Below are 18,180 nucleotides of genomic sequence, written 5' to 3'. Positions count from 1 at the left end.
AACAAAGTAGGTGATGTCACCCTGTTTTCCCCCCAGCAATTTCTCCAGCTTCTTGCACGGCTCAGTCCTTCACCCCTTCAGGTCTTGCTCAAAAGTCACCTTCTCAGTAAAATGGTCCCTTGAGCACTTTTTAAAAATAACAATCCTCCTACCCCCACACCCACCCCACCCCCTCCCACCCCCTCCCACCCCGGCCTGCCCTGCTTTATTCTTCACAGCGCTTATGAGCTTATCATCTTCTGACAAACTATGTATCTCACTTGTTTTACTGTCTGCATATGAGTTTTCCTGCCAGCATATGAGTTCCATGCAGAGTTCCTGCAGCGCAGGAGGACCTCATAAGCCAATGGCCTTGGTCATTGTTGTGGCCACAGTGGCCACAGTTCTATATCCCTAGCAACTACAATAGTGCCTGACACCTAACAATAAGCATTTGTTGAATGAACCTTAACACCAACCCTGCATGGTAAAGATTCCTATTCTTCTCATCCTCTAAAACAACCGGACGAAAGTTCCAAGAGGTTAAGTAACCTGACCCAGATTCCTCACCTAGAAAGTAATTCCCACTGGAACACTCCAACCCCCCACCCAGGGTCTCTTCAAATGGGACATTCAACTGGATTTTCGATGGCTCCCCAGATCAGCTTTTAAAAACACTTAAGAATATAGACTGGCAAAAATAATAAAAACCTTGTATCTTAATCAAAAATTAACTCAAAACAGATCATTGGACTCAAATGTAGAGTAAAACTAGAACACTTTCAGGAAGAAAAAAAAAAAAACAGGAAAAAATCTTTGAGATCTAAGGCGAGGCAAGGAGGCCTTAAACTTGACACCAAAGCACAACTCATAAAAGGAAATGTTGACAAACTGGCCCTCATCAAAATTAAAAATGGTTGCTCTGTGAAAGCACAGGTGAAGAGTATGAAAAGATGAGCTAAAGCAAGAAGAAATATTTATACACTGCATACCCAACAATGGACTAGTATCTAGAAAACGTGTAAAGAACTCTCAAAACTCAGAAGGAAAGAATGAATAATCCAATTAGAAAATGGGCAAAGACATGAACAGTTCACCGAAGAGGATGACAGACAGCAAATAGCACATGGACAGTTGTTCAACATTAGGCATTAAGGAAATGCAAATTCAGACCAAGATGGGATACCACGGCACACCTCTCAGAATAGGTAAAAAAAAAAAAAATAATAATGACTATTCCAAATGCGGACAAGGATGAAGAAAACTGGATCACTCATACATTGCTGGTGAGAATGTAAAACAATACAGCCATTCTGGCAGTTTCTGATAAAACTAAATATGCAATTATCATACAACTCATCAGTCACACCCTTGGGCAGTTATCCCAGAAAAATGAAAACTCATGCTCGTGCAAAAATCTGTACACAAATGTTCACAGCAGCTTTACTTATAATAGCCCAAAATAGGAGCCAGTCCGGATGTCCCTCAACAGGTGAATAACCATTCACCTGTTAAACAAACTGCAGTGTATCCACACCATGGAATACTACTCAGCAATAAAAAGAAACAAATGACTGATGTACTGTAACAACTTGGATGAGTCTCCAGGGAATTATACTGAGCAAAATAGCCAATCTTAGTGCCAAGACAATTCAATGGGAAAAGAATACTCTTTTCAACAAATGGTGCTGGGACAACCAGACATCCACATGCAAAAGAATGGAGTTGGTCCCCTACTTCACAACATAGGCAAAAACTAACTCAAAATGGATCAAGGGCCTAAATGTAAAAATTAAAACTATAAAAGTCTTAGAAAAAATAGGGGTAAATCTTTGTGACTTTGGATTGGGCAATGGTTTCTTAATATGACATCAAAATCACAAACAACAAAAGAAAAACAGACAAATTGGACTTCCTTAAAATGAAAAACTATTGTCTACAAACGACACCATTTTAGAAAATTAAGAGACAACCCACAGAATCAAATAAAATGTTTGCAAATATATCTGATAAGGGTCTAGCATCCATAATATATAAAGAATTCTCACAATTCAATAATACAAAGACAAATAACCCAACTTAAAAATGGGTAAAAACTCTGAGTAGATATTTCTACATAGAAGACATACAAATGGCCAATAAGTACATGAAAAATTGCTCAATATCATTAACCATCAGTGAAATGGAAGTCAAAAACCCACTGAGATACCATTTCACACCCACTATGAGGGTTATAATCAAAACACAGATAATAACCTCTGTTGGTGAGAATGCAGAGAAATCGGAACCTTCATACATTGCTGATGGGAATGTAAAAAACGGTACAGCTGCATACAATGCAATACTGTTCAGCAATAAAAAAAGATAAAAGAAAAAAACATGCTACAACATGGATAAACCTTGAAAATATGAGCTAAGTGAAAGAAGCTGATCACAAAGACTCTGCCTCATATGATTCCATTTATATGAAATGTCCAGAAAAAGGCAAATCTACAGAGACGGGAAGTAGATTAATGGTTGCCTAGAGCTGGAGGTGGTAGGAGGAAATGTGGGGAGGAGTAGACTGCAAAAGAGTACAAACTTTCCTTTTGGGGTGATGAAAATGTTCTAAAACAGATTGTGGTGATGGATGCACAACTCTGAATATACTATAAATCACTGAATTGTACACTCTAATGAGTGAATTTGTGAGATGTGAATTATATCTCAATAAACCTATTACCAATTTTTTAAAAACCAATTTCAAAAGGTTATATACTATATGATTTCATATTCATATAACATTTTTGAAATGGCAAAATTTTAGAAATGACAGGCAGATTACTGGTTACCAGGAGCTGAGGTGGGAGGAAGGGAAGGTGAAAATAGATATAAAGAGCCACACAAAGGAGTCTTAAATTGACTGAACAGTATCTTGACTATGATGATAAACACGCAAACCTATACATGTGATAAACTGTATAGCACTAAATACACACACGCACACACGCACACACACAAATGGGGACAAGTGAAATTGGGGAACTCTGAAGATCTGCGGATTATATAAATGTCAATACCTTGGCTGTGATATTATACTACAGGTTTGCAAAATGTTACCATTGCGGGAAACAGGGTAAAGTGCATGGGCAATCTCTGCATCTTTCCCTTTCTTTTTTTTTTTTTTTTAAGTACTCTCTATACCCAACTTGCAGCTTGAAATCACGACTCCCAGGTCACAAGTCACATACTCTACCAACTGAGCCAGCCTGGCCCCCTGCAGTTTTTCTTACAATTGCATGTGAATTTATAATTATCTCAATAAAGATTCCAATTAGGAAAATACATTGAAATCTGTTCTGTTCTATTCTCAATTTCTCTTCAGGTTAAACAAGAGTGTCCTTTGATGTAGGAGTGCCATAGCTCCTAACAGCTGCTTATACCCTTTTGAACAAAGAAGAGCAGACCTCACGCTCAAAAGACCCCACAAGAGAATCCAGCTGAAATTTAAAAACACACTTTTATTTTATGCTATATAGTCGTTTATCTAGATGCTTTAATGTAGAATTAACACAAATTCTGGAGCCAGCCAGTCAAGGATTCCAATGCCAACTCCGCCACTTATTAGCTATGTGACCTTGTGCCAGTCACTTGACATCTCTGTACTTCAGACACCTCATCTGGAGAATGGGTATGACATGAGTACCGAGATCATAGTGTTGGGAGATTTAAATCAACGTCTGTGTGTGTGCGTATGTGTTTATACACATATGTGAGTCTGGCACAAAGTATTAGCTATCATTACCTTTACCACAACAAGGATTGGGGGGAAATCACGACGTTTTATAATGTTTTAGAGGCACAAGTGCAGGCCATATTATCTCCCGTAATGTGCCCCCTTGGTCCATCCCTGGGCAGCCCTGAGCCCATACCCAGGTGTCCCAGGGACGGAGTTGGGCCAGGAGGTACCCACCTGCGCACTTGGTGCGGCTGATGAGCGGCGGCCCGGGGCGGCCAGTGCCGCCGTCACCCGGGCGCGTGAGCAGCACGCTGATCTCGTACTCCGTGTCCGGGTCAAGGTGCCACAGCTTGTAGGTCTGCAGGCTGACGGCGTGCACCTCGGCCCACGGGCCGCGGGACATGCGGTACTCAATCTCCTTGCGCACAATCGGCCCGTCGCCGATAATGGAGTTGGTGTTGAGCTGGATGATGAGGTAGGTGGGCCCCGCGCGTAGCAGCTGCGGGGGCGCAATGGGGGTGGGGGGCTCTGCGAGGGCGTGAGGAAGAGGCGGAGCCGAAAGATGCGCTGTGAGACCCTGCCCCCAACTCTGGATGGCAGCACATCCGAATCCCCAGTAGCCCTCCCTGTCCTCTCAGGACCCCGATGAAGCCCCCAGACCCTCAACTAGACTTTCTTGCCCGCGCCCACTAAATCCCCAGGCCCTAAGGGGCACCCGCTCCAAAGGCTGATCCCACACTCACCCCTAAGCCTACACCCTGTCCCTCACTGCCCTCTGAATCCCCAAATTCTAGCCTTCAGGGGTTGACCGCAGGAGGCTCGGCTCAACCCCAGCTCCCCAGAGCCAGACCCCGCCTCGCGTGGCTCACACGCTAACAGGGTCTCCCCGCCCGCCTGCCTCTCAGACCCCGCCCCCTCGATCCAGACCTCCTTCCAGCGGAGAAACTGCCCCTTCCGCAGGCCCCGCCCCCGGTCACACCCTGCCGGCCCCACCTTTCCGCAGGCCACGCCCCTCTATCCGGCCATGCCCCCCACCCCACCCCACCCCTCGGAGGGGGGCAGCCCCAGCACCCACCCCCCTACGCAAGCGTAAGCCGGCTGACCCTTGACGATGAGCTCCGCGAAGTTGGAGACGCCCGCGCCTCGCGGGGCCTGGGACACGCAACGGTACAGGTCCTGCTCTGAGCGGCTCACGGAGGCCAGCAAGAAGGTAGCCAGGAAGCGCCGGTGGCTGATGTGCCGCACGGCGGCGGCGGGCACCAGCGCCCCGCTCTGCCGCTGCTCAGGGGTAAGGTGGACAGGGTCAGGAGCGCCCGAGAGGGAGGGTCACGATCTCGCTCTGACCCGGGCGAGGGGAGTAGTCTATGTCCTGGCCCCATTTAGCTGTCCCTAGTACACAGGGGACCCATATGGGGTTCCTGGAACTAGCTCTGCCGCTGGAAGGTGCGGGATAAGAAGCTGATTAAGGGAATGTGGTAGAGCTCTGCCTCTGATGGAGGGTGGTCTGGGGATCCTGGAGCCCCCCCGCCCCGTCCTGGGGGTATAAGAGCACCCAAGAGGGCAGAGCAGAGCCTAGGTGAGGGCAGGGAGGCATGAGTAGAGGTGCTGGAAAATGCAGGAGCGACTCAGCACCCCGCAAGGAAAACCCAGGTCCCAGAAGAAATCTCCCCCACCCTGATAAGGTCCCTGCCCCCCTCACCTGCAGGAGAAAGCGCTCAGCCTCTACTGCTCTGCCCGCGGCCATGCACTGGAAGGAAGCGTTCTGGCCAGCATTGACCTCCACATCGCCCAGGCGGGAGAAGTGCGGGGCCTTCGCTGCGAGGAATAGAGCCTGTGTGTGAGCTGGTCCTGTGCCCTCCACAGGCAGGAGCCACGGCCACCACACCCCTCACCCTGCACCCCCGGGGGCTGGGACTCACCGCAGGGGTAGCTGAGAAGCAGGACGTCATCGAGGCCCATGTAGCCCCTGCGGTCTGGGGAGGTGAGGGCCTCAAACAGCACCTGGGGGAGGCGGGAGGGTCCCTGTCATATCCCTCCAGCCCTACCTGGGGGGGGTGCCCACAAGGGACCCCTTTAGCTCTGCTCCAGTCCAGGCTCCTCAACCAGTCAAGGTCAGAGCCCAACTCACAATGACCTTCCCTACCAAGCCTGCTAGTTGTGGGATGGAGTGTCAGCAGCCAGAGCTAACAAGGTCAAGGCCAGAGGTTCCATCCCAGTTCTGGACCCTTGCTCTCAAGCAGGAAAACTTCTCCCAGCCAGACGGGGTTTCCAGGTCAGCACTGTTCCAACTCACCCTTGACTCTAGCCACAGACTATTTCTATTGACAGTGATCTCTGATGCTGAATCTGGACCGCAGTGGCACTGAATCACCCGATGCTGACCACAGACTGACCCCTGACCTTGACCGCATATTGACTCCTGATGTGAACACAGACTAATTTCAACCTTGGTCACTAGCTTACTCTGAGCTCAGGCTGACACCTCTCCACCCCCACCCCTAAGCACAGGCTGACCACAGACCAAACCCAGCCTACCTGATATTCATTGGGCCAGAAGGTGCTGACAGCCAGCTCAGCCTGGTGCCACTGACGGCCATGCGATCCAGTCATGTTCCAGACGGCACTGCCCAGGGGACCCCCATTGACACGCACATAGATGCTCAAGGTGCCCGGGCTGTGCCCATCCCGGCTATACAGGAAGTAGCTGAACTGCACGCAGTGGGTATCATTCTCGCTCAGGCTCTGGAAGATGACATGGGCCCTCTGGCCTGGAGCATGCTGGGAAGCATTGACCATCAAGTAGGAGCCTGGAAAGAAAGGAGGAAGAGGCAGGAGCTGAGGAGGCTTGGGGAGGACCAAGGTCAGGTGGGCAGAGCAGGGCAGGAACAAAGGACTCTAGGCACTTGGACCCACTGGGAGTCAAGGGTTCTGAGTTCTGGTCCCAGCTATGACTCACTAGGTTGAGTCCCTTCACTTCCCTGCATCTGTTTCCCAGAGGAGAGAATTGGAGAGGCAAAAAACACACACAAGTGATTCTCTCAAAACCTTTTATGGCCCCTCACCACCTACAATCACAGTCCAAGCTCGTGCTGACCCACGACTTTTCCCATGTTCTGAGCTGCCCTTGGAGGCAGGGACTAACTAGGTCATTCATCTTGGAGTCAAGAGTCTGGCACATGACAGGCCCTCGAAAGCTCCCTTTTCTGAAGCCCTCCCTCCCTGTTCCTCTACAGGCTTCTCTCCTGGCCCTTGGATCATTAATAAAGTGTAGGTCTGTCTCCCCAGCAGCCTGTGATGCCTCAGGGGCTCCACTGGGTCCCCAACACAGGTCTGAACCCAAGCTGAATGAGCATATAGAACAGAGACCAAATGAAAGGACTCTTAAGTTCCCTCCCAGCCCCCACCCTAGGTCTAAATGCCTGGGATACAATTCTCTTAATTTCCAATATGGAGAAAGGCAGCACTCCCCTTCCCCAGCTCCAGATCCAGGCTGGGCACGGGCAGGGGAGTAGGAGGGGGTTGGCAGGGTGAGAGCGGGCTGGACTCCTCAGGACCTGGCTGGAGGATTATGGCTTCCCTTTTGTGGGGAGAAGGCCCCAGCAGCTGCCAAGAGGGTACCCACAGCCGCCCAGCGCTGGCTTCTCCCAGGCTCGGCTACCAGCCAACACAAACTCATTCAGATCCCAAACCAGGAGGCTCCCTGCTCTGGGAGGGCTCCCCAGGGACCCCACTGGAAGGGATCTCATTCCTCTCTGTGAGCCAGAGGCCTGTGAAGGCGGCTCCTGGATCAGTCCTGGCAGGGTAGTAAAAAGAATCCCCGAGTCTCCATCCCCAGCCAGAAAGGGGCACATCCTGGCCCCCAACAGTGTCTCCTGTCCCACCCCTCCATCCTCCTCTCTCCTCTCCCTATGAGCAGCTGCGTGTGTCTCTCCCCCTTTCAGTCTGACACTTTGTTCTTGCCTCTTCCTCTGGCTTCCTCCGCCCCTCTCTCTCCTCTCTTTTTTCCGACTTTGTCCTCACCCTGCATCCCTCTCCTCTTTCATTTTCTCCCTTCGTTGCAGTGCCTCTCCCTTCTCCTGTCTCTGAATCTCCCTCCTTCCTTCTCCCTCCATCCCCAACTCCCTTCCCTAGAATGTGAGCACCATGAGAGCAGAAACTATGGCCCTTTTGCCAACCACTGCAGCCCCAGGTTCCAGCACAAGGCCCACACTAAATACTAAATTTCTCTCTCCCCTATCTCTGCAGGTATGAGAGAGACAGGCAGAGCCCACACAGGGTCCCTGCCATGGTGGGCACCTTACAGATCACAGTCACACAGGTCAGACTCTGATACCTACTAACACAGAGGTCAAACAAGGAGCTGAGGGCCGTTTATGTAAAGGCAGAGAGGAATGCCCCAGAGGAGGGCACAGTGTGAGCAAAGGCACAGAAGGGGAAGGCAGGGAGGCCTCCAGGAGGCAAAGGTGAGTGGTAGGAGATAAGCCTAAAGGCTGCCTGTGTCAGGCTGTGCAGGGCCCCTCTGGCGGCTTCAAGTCTTGGCCTCACCACTGAGAACTTTTGCTGACCGTCCCCAAACCTTTGACAGCAGGTGCAATTGCAGCCATGCTGTGAGTTGAGTAGCAAAGGGCCTGGCCCACTACTATGACAGGGTGAAGGGGAGGAGGTCCTGAAGCTGTCTATTCTGAGGTTCCCTCAGCAAGCCTATTTGTTCTCACACTATGCTATGTCTTCCAACCCAAGCTAATAAAGTTGATAATTTGGCCTCCATCTGTCTCATCCTTTTCTGAATGCCCCGTTGATTCTGCACCCAGTGAAGGGAGTGCTGGTAATTGGGCCCCCTCAAATACCTCCAATGATAGCAGCTAAACATTAATTGAACGCTTACATGCCACTCCCATGTTACGCACCTTGTAGACATTATCTAATAACCCTATGAAATGGATTCCTATGCTCTCCACTTTACAGTTAAGATAATGGAAGCTCAGAGAAGTTAAGTGATTTGCCCAAAGTCACACAGCTGATGAAGCCAGGATTTGAAGCCCAGTCTTCATGATTCCGGAACCAGTACACTAGAGGCCATCATCAGAGTAGGAGGCCAGTACTACAGTCCATGTAATTAGACTCCTGACTCCCATTCCGGTGCTCATGATACCATAAGTGCCTCATCCTGAAACAGGGCAGAGCAAGGTAGAAACTGGGAAGGATCCAGGACTTCCAAGAAGAAGGGAACAGAGGAAGGAAGGTTTTATACACACCCAGCCCCCGGTGTTACTGCTCCATCAGCATCTTCAAGTCCTGGGAGACAAGGATGCAAAGGCTCTCAGGGAGAAGAGAGCCTCCCTGAAGGTGGAGGACTTAAGGAAGACCTGATGGAGTAGGGTGGCCCCCGAGCTAAGCTGTAGGGGGGTAATGGGAAGTGGGTTTTAACTTACAGCTGTAAGTGTATTTGATTGCTTGAACCCGCACCCATTTTACAGGTAAAACTACCTAATATACACAACTGGACAGTGTCCACAGAGCCCCACATTCATAGTATCGTGTATGTCATTACAGATGCAAAAGCAGATGAGACCCAGAGAGGTTAAGGAATGTGCCCAAGGTCACACAACAGGTGGCTAGAACTGGAAGGAGAGAAAGAGGAATGCTGGTGGAGAGTAGGCTCACCGTGGGGCAGGTCCGCCGGAGACTGGGTGCCAGGGTGGACGTGCACTTGCTCCCACTGGAAGTCGTCGTACTGGGCCTGGCTGTAGTCACAGGGCACTGCTGGGTCACTCACCTCCTCAAAGGTGCAGCCGGCTGTGAGGGCAGGGCCTGGTTAGCCCCAGCTAGGGCAGGGTCGCTGGCCAGGAGGGCTCCTGGGGCTCCCCTCCAGGTGCCCCCGCTGCTCCCTCCCACCCAAGCCCACCCCCCTTCCCTCCCTCTCCTAGGCCTCTCCCCGCTGCTCCCTCCCTCCCACAAAACTCTCCCCCCTCCAACCCTTTCCCTCTTTTTACTGTCTCCACCGAACACCAAGACCTCCCCACCCCACCCACCCCCCAGGACTCGCCAGGACCCCACACTGCTCAACCACCCATCAAAGACCCTCCTCCAGGAAAACTACTTAACATTATCACTCCATCATTTGAGCCTCAAAACTCGTGAGATCAAGTCTAGAATTATCCCCATTTTACAGATGAGGAAACTAAGGCCTTAAGGGCACGCAGCTCAGGACTGGCAGGCTCGTGAACGCACGAAGCCAGCCCTGATGGTCTCTCCTTCACAATAACAACAACAGCCACCGACTATTTCAGGCTTACCACAAGCCCTGCATGGCGCTAGCTACCGGCTCTCGGCGTGGCATCTCATTCAGGCCTCATCTCCCAAGGCAGAGACCCCAGTGATTCCTGCCCGACAGGTGAGCTTTGGGGATTCACTCATCACCCAGTCACCCAAGTCAGGTCCCTGCCTGTGGGCATGGGACAGGCAGAAGCACAATCCTGCATGGACAGGCCACACGTATGACTAGAGAAGCAGCGTCCCATGATTCGGACCCAATATTTACAGGAGAAAGGAAAAGAGGAGGGAGGGAAGAAGGCGGGGTAAAAACAGATGTGAGTCCTTTGCCTGGTAATGAGGTCCATGTTTCTCAGTAGCTCATCGGAGCCCTGAGTCAGGCACCTAGTAAACGTCAGACCGCCACTGGTGGGGGGAGAAACTGCAAACTGGTTCCTACACCCACTTCCAAACCTCGGTGCTGGTGGCCCCGTCACAGGCAGTCCAAGGGGACCCGAGAAAAGGCCTAGCCAAGTGATGAGGAAGCAGGGACACGTCAGGCCAGGCCCAGTGCGAGGTACCTGCCAGCCACCCCATCTGACAGACGATGTGACGGAGGCCCCGGGGGATGAAGGGCTCCGTGCACAGTATCACATGGTGGGTACGTGAGCAGGCTTCGGCATTAGACAGACTTGGGATTCAATCTTGACTCTGCAACTTGCCAACCCTTGTGACCGTAGGCAAGTCACTTCTGTTCCGAGCCTCAGTTTCCACCTCTGCACGTGGGGTTGTCGGGGATGCAATGTGGGGGTCCACCTCTCACCAGGCCTCGTGCGTGCAAGTTCTCAGGAAATGGCCCTTCACAGGCACCCCTAGAGCCCACCCAAGCCACAGAATGGGACTCGAACCCGCATCAGCCAGATACCAGAGCCCGTGTTTCCTTCACCAGGAGGAGCACAACCGAGCTCCTTCCCAGGATCAGGAAGAGGAAGGAAGAAATAAAGAAGGAAAAGAAACTGGGGGCTGAGGGCCACATGCCAGGAGGGCACCTGCACTGCGGCCGGGACTCCACTTTGGGGGGCTCTCCACAGGCGGGGGTCCTCCGTTCCTCTTCCTGCACCCCACTAGAGTGTAAAACAATGAGATGTGGGCATGAGGCTGGCACTGAGTGGATGCGATGAAATAACAGAAGCCTCTCTCCAGAGCTGGAGCAGGACCCTGGCTGCGCTCTTTGCCTCTTTGTGTAAAAATCCCAAGTCAGCAGCATGCCCTGTGGCCTGTGGGAGGGAAGTTTTAACCCAGCCTGTGCTGGGAAGGCCTCAACCCTCCCTCTAGAAAATGACCCACAGTACAGCACAGAGGAAGGCCGAGCCCAGCAGGGATGGTCAGGGAGGGCTTCCTGAAGGAGGGGACAGCTGACTTCATTCAGCCGGAGCTGAGTCTGCAGTCTGCTCCCGAGGTTCTTGGCCAACGCCTCCCTAAGGCAGAGGGATTGCCAGAAAGGGAAGCCCAGGGCCTAGAGCCCTTCCTATTCCTTTACAAGGCAGGTTCAAGTACAGGGCAGCTGCCTAAGGATGTCTCATCCATGGCCCTGGGGCAAGCGTGGGAGTGCCAGCTCTTTGGCTTCCCCCCGTCCATCCTCAGCCAGGCCACGTGAGCTGTCAGGACTCCCACACTGACTGACCTAGTCAGATGGACCCTCAAGACCATGTGACCTTAGCCAAAGTAACTCCCAGACTGCATTGGGTCAGTGGCCCCCAGACAGACTGACTTCAGCCAGAGTGGCCCCCAGCTGATTATCCCTGGCCATAGCGGTCCCAACATCATCCAGACCATTTGACTTCAACCAGAAGACCACCCAATTGCCTGACAGACCCCAGACCAGCTAACCCTGGCCAGAGTGTCCCCTGACACTCCCTGACTCCCACAACTAATCTCAGCCAAGGTAACCTCCCTGGCTGAACTTCCCCTCCATAGTGTCCCCCTAGGCAGAATGACTCCCTCTCCCTGGTCCATGTCCATCTTCAGCCCTGTGCCTCTGGGCCAGGCCCAATTCCAACCACAGCCCTTAGGGGATAACATCTCTGGGTCCAGGCTCCTCAGTGAGAGCCCCATCCCCAATCTTCCCCAGGTCACTCTGGGGTGGGAAAAATCAGGCCTCCTAGGTTCTGAGGAAAACCCTATCCCCTCCAGTCTGGATGGCTCACGAGCCACAGCCCCAAAGCCAAGCCCCAGCTCCTTCTAGAGACCCAGCTCCTGCTGGAGACCACCAACCTGGCTGGGGGGAATTAGATCAGACTTTGGATTCAGAGCAAGAATGGTAGCAGGGAATCCCTCTTGACTCCATCAACACAGACATGGGCCACAGACATGTACACACACACACATCAACACCACCATGAGACTGTTGCCACTTACCATCATGTCCACTTATGCCCATGAAACGCCACAGTAATTCATAAGGCAGGTACTATTATTATTCGTGTTTTACAAATGGAAGCCGAGACACGGAGAGATGAGGTGGCTTGCCCAAGGCCACGCTCTAAGTCCCAGAAGCTGGGATTTAAGTCACCTTTCTTTATTCAAGGAGATTAGGTCCAGACAAAATAAGTCCCTGCTATTCCGCTGGCCACATGGGTTAATTCAGTTCCATTCACAGGAAATTTGTCCACTGAAAGTACGATGCAGGTCCCAGGCTGACACTATTAGAGGCACAAGGATGATTAAGATTCTGCCCTGCCCTCAGGGACCTCCCAGTCTGAGTGGGGGTGACGGAATAAGACAAAGCAGAGAAGGGTCAAGACCACAAGAGGGGGTCTGGGAGAAAGACTTTCTGGAGGTGGGTGCATCTGAACGGGGCCTGGAAGGATGGTTATCATTCTGGCCAGAAGATATGGGCAGAAAGGTATCTGAGGCAAAGGGCCTAGCAGAAGCAAAGGAGGGGAGGAAATCAACACACAGTTAGTCCAGAGCATAGAGAGGAGCGCAGACTGACCCAAGCAATGGGAGAGAAGGCCAGAGAAAGGAAGGCCGAGGCCAGACCAGGGAGGGAGGGCCCTATGTGTCTAGGTGAGTTTGGCCTCATTTAGAATTGGGAAGCCAGAGTAGGTGTTTGAGCAGGCTTCAGGTGAGACAGGGATACATCCTCTATGCCAGGAGGAGGGCAAGTGGGTTCTCCAGAGGGCAGCACAGGATCAGGAGGGAGTTCCGTGGGACAAGTCCCTATGGGGTCCACAGTCAGATGTCAGGAACTGCTGAGGAAAGGAGCCTCAGGTCCCCATCCTAGATGCAAACAGCACACACTCTAGTCACACCCAGAGAGATGCACAACACGCGAACACACACAGCCCCACACTCCCTTCCCCCCAGCCTACTCCAAGCTTCAGGGACACGGTCTCAGCCAGGCTGGGGCCAGGGAGAAAACCAGACCCTGCCATGGGTACCCCATCTCTGCCCTGGCCTCGCAGAGAGGGTGGGCTGAATCAACCCAGGACCCCCACCGGTTCCCCCAGCCTCAGCTCAAACTGGCCCAGCTACATTCCTCAGCTAATCTCCCCAATCTGGCGGGCGGTTGCCTCAGCAACCGTCAGCCACAATTTGGGAAGGCAGGAGGATGGCTTATCCACATCCGGCGGGGCTCTGGATGGGGCGATGTAAGGGGCAAAGCAACCTCAGCCGAAAGAGTCAGTGTGGGAAGAGCGTCTCCCCAGCACGAGGGTCTCCACATCTCCATGTCCGTGTGTTTCCATATGTTGACGTGTGTGTGTGCGCGTGTACATGGTTGTGAGAGTGATAGCCTGGTACGGACTCGTGAGCACTCAGCTGGGAGGCAGGAGACCTGGATCTAATTCCCACTGAGCCTCTAACTCCCTGTGTGACCTGCAGCAGGCGACTGGCCCTCTCTGAATCTCTGCTTCTTCACCTATGAAATGAGAATGAGGACTCAGGTGACCTCTATGGCCACTTCCACCTCTAGAATTCTGGTTCCATTTGAGTATGCCCGTGAACAAGAAGAATGTGAGGGCAGAGAGAGACTATGGGGCAGACGTATGTGAGGGTGAGCATGGGTCTCCGAGTGTGGGTCCCCCAGGCAGTGTGCTATGAAGTTGGGGGTGTGCAGGTGTAGATTCCTGTGCGGAGGTATATGGGCATACTCAGTGATAAGCATGTGCCTACAGGGGAGGTAAGTATACGCAGTGGGGTAGCAGGGAGTTGTGTGTGTGTGTGTGTGTGTGTGTGTGTGCCCCTGTGTGAGCACCAGACTCCTCCCCACCACACAGGGAATGATGCTCTGTGCCAAGTGTGGCTACCAGCCACCACCAGTATTTTCAGAAGGACCCTAGGTAAACAGAGTTTGTTTGCAATGAGATCTTTGTTCTCTTTGGTTTGTTAGTAGAGCATCCAGTTCCCAAGGGTGGCCCCGGGAGAAACAAAACCTCTCCTGCCAGACTGCAAGTCTGGGGGCTGGGATCATACCCAATCACAGGCGCAGCCCCAACGCTGGCCCAGGGAAACCAAATGAGACCCCAGTGACAGCCCTGGTCTAGTTCGTCATCTGAAGCCACATCCCTATGCCAGGTAGCCCAGCCCAACCCTGGAGCCAAAGCTGGCCTCACCACTGGACGTTCTTGCCCAACCCAGCCCTATCCTGCGTTCTCCACCCCAACTACAGCCCCATATCAGGTCCACCTAACCCCACCTTCTCCATCCCTGGGGTCAGAGACTGGCCTCCGAACCCCATCCCCAAGCCCTGTGCACAGTAGATGGCCAACAGTGGTTAGACTTTTTGGCCCCATGATCCCAACTAGTCTGACCCCAACCAACCCCACCCAGGCTCAAGCACCATGACTCCAACCCAACCTGGCCCAACACACTTCACTGCTTTACTTGCCCAGATCCATACATCCAGACCTCAGCCCAGATTCCCTAGAGCTGCTCTCCAGAGCCCTGGATAACTGATGAGTAATTACTTAAGGGCAGGGGTGACCACCTTCTAATCACCCAGGATTCAGCATGGCTGCAGCCAGGAAAATCACCCAAGACAGGACCACAGAGAGAAAAAGCTGAGCTGGTACCCCCTCGAGGAGCCAACACAGGGAGCAGCAATGCCAACATCCTTCCACCTCCACTGAGGGTAGAAGGAAGCCAACTACAGCAGGGAACACTTAGACCGGACCCACTCGCCATCTCCCTGATCACTATGCACTGCAAATCCCAAGGTTCTTGGTAGGGCCACCATGTTGGTGGTAGAAGAGGAAGGCACAGGGCGGGCCCGGCTCCCAACAGAGGCAAAGGGCTGAATGGGGAGCTGCGCTGTGCAGAGGTAGAGGGGGCAAAGAGTACACAGACCCCTGCAGTGTGATATCAAAACACAGTGCAGCCGAGCAGAGAGGCAGAGGGCCATGCACAAACCCATGCGGTGCGAAAATCCGCCCTTTGTTGCCTTCCGTGGAGACACAGGGCTGTGGGGCACCACGGTGTGGTGTGGCGCCACGGTGTGGCATGCGGGGGGGCGGAGGGGGCACCATGTAGAGCAGCTCCGCACAGTACAGAGGCGGAATGCAGTCATACACCACAGGGGAGCAGAGCACACGGCGTGCACAGACCCCGGTACTGCCCCCCCCCCCCCCGCCGTGCGGCATGGCGGAACCAGCGCAGAGGTGCCACATCCGTCGTGGGCCCGACCCAGGGCTGCACAGAGGCACGGCACGCCAGGGCTGCGCATCCAGGGGCACACTGGGTGGGCGCTCGGTGCTCCGTGATAGGGGCACGGAGGAAGGCCAGGGCGCCAAGTTCGAGCCCTACTGGTTCTTCTTGCTCTCCAGACACTAGCGCGGGGCCGGGTACATAGCTGCTGCTCAGCGACTGCTCACAGCCAGCATGTGTCTGACATAGGTGCACACAACAGTGCAGAGGCACTGGGATGAGAAGAGTGTGGTGTGGGGAAGCCTAGTCCAGAATACAAGCTCAATATAGTCCCCAGTAGCGGAGTAGGTGTAGACTCAAGGGTAGGGGTAGACTCCAGGGTAGGGGTAGAAAGTGGCACAGAAATGGAGCGCAGTGAAGATGCCATGCGAAACCGTGAATTCGATGCAAGGGCTCTGGGGTCCTAAAACCCAGTAGAGTGCACACAACCCAACCGTGAGCACGTGCAGTGCAGGGCGGTAACTCTGTGTGGTTCATGCACAGATGCGCAGATGCAATGCTGGGTACGGTGCAGAGGTGCTACCCGCAAAAACCCAAGCCAGTCCCAGAGCTCAGCAAAGTGGCTCCAAGCCACAGTGTGAGTACAGACTCCCCGAGCAGTGTGCAATATGGGGCTGAGGTGTATGCAGGGCGGCCGCTCGAGGCAAAGATGTTGCTCAACTGCAGCTGCCGACAGAAACCTGGGGAAAGGACACTAGCAGACTCCCCAGCGGGAATCCCAAGAAAGGCTGAGACGCCGTAAGGGGCAGCGTGGCGGTGGCCACGGTGCCGTGTCATGTGAAGGGCTTGGCCAGAGGGCACCTATCCAGCACCATGCAGTAAAGCACTGGGACCGAAGCGCACATGAGGCAAAGGCGTGCTGTGTGGGTAGAGTGCAAAGGTGGAACGCAGAGCAGCTGTGCCCAGGGACTCAGGAAAGGCCACATGCCCAACACCGTCAGATCCCCCACTGCAATTGTGCAGTGCAGAGACGCCACGTGATGCAGAGAGGCAGTGTGGCCGTCAAATGCCATCTGTTGGCACAGCGCAGTGGTAGGATGCTAGGAGCTAGCCCCAAATCCCTGGAGAGTCCACAAGCCCCGTGCAAGGCACCCTGCCCAGTAAGGTAGTGCAGCGTAGAACAGAAATGCTCTATGGGGCAAAAATGCAATGTGGCCATAGAGAACCAAGTGTGGACTCCAGGCAGTGGGCCGGTGTGAGGGGCTCTACCCAGAAACTCGGGAGAGTCCACCTTCCTGATGCAGCAGTGACATCTGGTAGAGTGATCCAGCACAGATGAGAGCTGCAAAGACACAAATGGACACGTGCAGGACAAGGGGTCGAGGCAGAGGTGGAGCGCACAGATCCCCTGGAGGCTCTGCACCGCCAACGGAACGCAGAATCCCAGCGCAGTCATGCAGGGCAGGGCTAAGATTCAGTGTAGTGCCAGGATGCAATCAGGGGCCCAGTCCTGAGGTGCTGAGCCCAGGAACCCCGGAGAGCATACGCCTGCAGCGGGCCAGCACCATCATGCAGTACAGTTCAGAGTATAAGGCAAAGACGCGGCACACAGCCAATGCCCCGCAGGGAGGTCAAGTGTGCTGTGATGCACTGGACAGCAGGGACGCCCAGACTCCTAGAAAACTCTGTGACTCCAGCGCTGGCAGTCTGGGCCGGCTAACCCACGGGTTGGGGGCTGAGGCCTCGTTTGCCCTATGGACTTCCCTCCACCCCGTCCCCCAAACCCCAACATCTTCCACCCTAGTGACTCTCCAAGGGCACAGGATGAAGCCATCGCTGTCCATGGGACGGGCAGCCCGAACTGAGCACATTGTCCAGGTATTTCTATCTGAGCAGGGCCCCAGCATGCTGGCTGGCAGACAATGAATTCTGATTCTGCTGAAAAGCTTTTGGGCAATCAAAGCACATCCCCTGGCCCCCAGCCCAGGGCAGGGTGGTGCGGGGCAGGACAGGGCAGAGACAGAGAGGGAGACCTACTGGACTAGACCCTGGTACAGGGTGAGCAGGAAGTGGGATGAAGAACAGGGAGGATGTGAGAGGCGAGCCAGATCCAACCAACCTGGCTGGTCACTGCTGCCCCCCCACCCCCTCCAGGGCCTGGACGTCATCAGAAGCCAAAAACAAACTTTTCTGAGCACGCAGGATGCCCGCACACACACACACACACAGGCTTAATAATTGTTAGCACTTACACAGTGCTTACTAGGTGGCAGGCCCTGTTCTAACAACATACCTATGTGTATAAAATACATCCTCATGGCAACTCCATGCAGTGCGTCGTTCTATAATTACACCGATGTCACAGATGAGAACATTGAAGACCCAGAAAGGCCAAGTAACTTGCCCAGGTGTTACACAGCTGGTGGTGGTGGAGCTGGGATTAGAACCCAGAGCCCGTGCTCTTAACCATACTGGAAGTAAAACACATATTGACACACATGTGCAACCACAAGGGTGCACACGTTCACACATGTAAACACACATATACAAGCATTCCGAGCAACGTATCCCCCACTCTCGCAGCT

General features: G+C 53.3%; 1 protein-coding gene across 7 annotated transcripts in view; it reads right to left on the bottom strand.

Moving 5' to 3' along the window:
* PTPRU (protein tyrosine phosphatase receptor type U) overlaps positions 1-18,180 on the bottom strand; it is a 77,152-nt gene that overhangs the window by 52,356 nt on the left and 6,616 nt on the right. For 6 of the 7 annotated variants that reach the window (XM_027569808.2, XM_027569837.2, XM_027569816.2 and 3 more), the window contains exons 2-7: positions 9,362-9,493; positions 6,233-6,504; positions 5,617-5,698; positions 5,397-5,512; positions 4,801-4,975; positions 3,932-4,225 (exon numbers count right to left, since the gene is read on the bottom strand). In XM_027569808.2, the coding sequence (XP_027425609.1) occupies positions 3,932-4,225; positions 4,801-4,975; positions 5,397-5,512; positions 5,617-5,698; positions 6,233-6,504; positions 9,362-9,493 (1,071 nt within the window). Of the gene's footprint in view, positions 1-3,931; positions 4,226-4,800; positions 4,976-5,396; positions 5,513-5,616; positions 5,699-6,232; positions 6,505-9,361; positions 9,494-18,180 lie in introns of those variants that run through there. The other variant, XM_035727303.1, reaches the window with a different exon arrangement.

This window comes from Zalophus californianus, chromosome 4, assembly GCF_009762305.2.
Source record: "Zalophus californianus isolate mZalCal1 chromosome 4, mZalCal1.pri.v2, whole genome shotgun sequence".
In the NCBI taxonomy this organism is placed as follows: Eukaryota; Metazoa; Chordata; class Mammalia; order Carnivora; family Otariidae; genus Zalophus; species Zalophus californianus.
The sequence above is the reverse complement of the archived record's forward strand: the minus strand, read 5'-3'. Positions and strand labels throughout refer to the sequence as shown.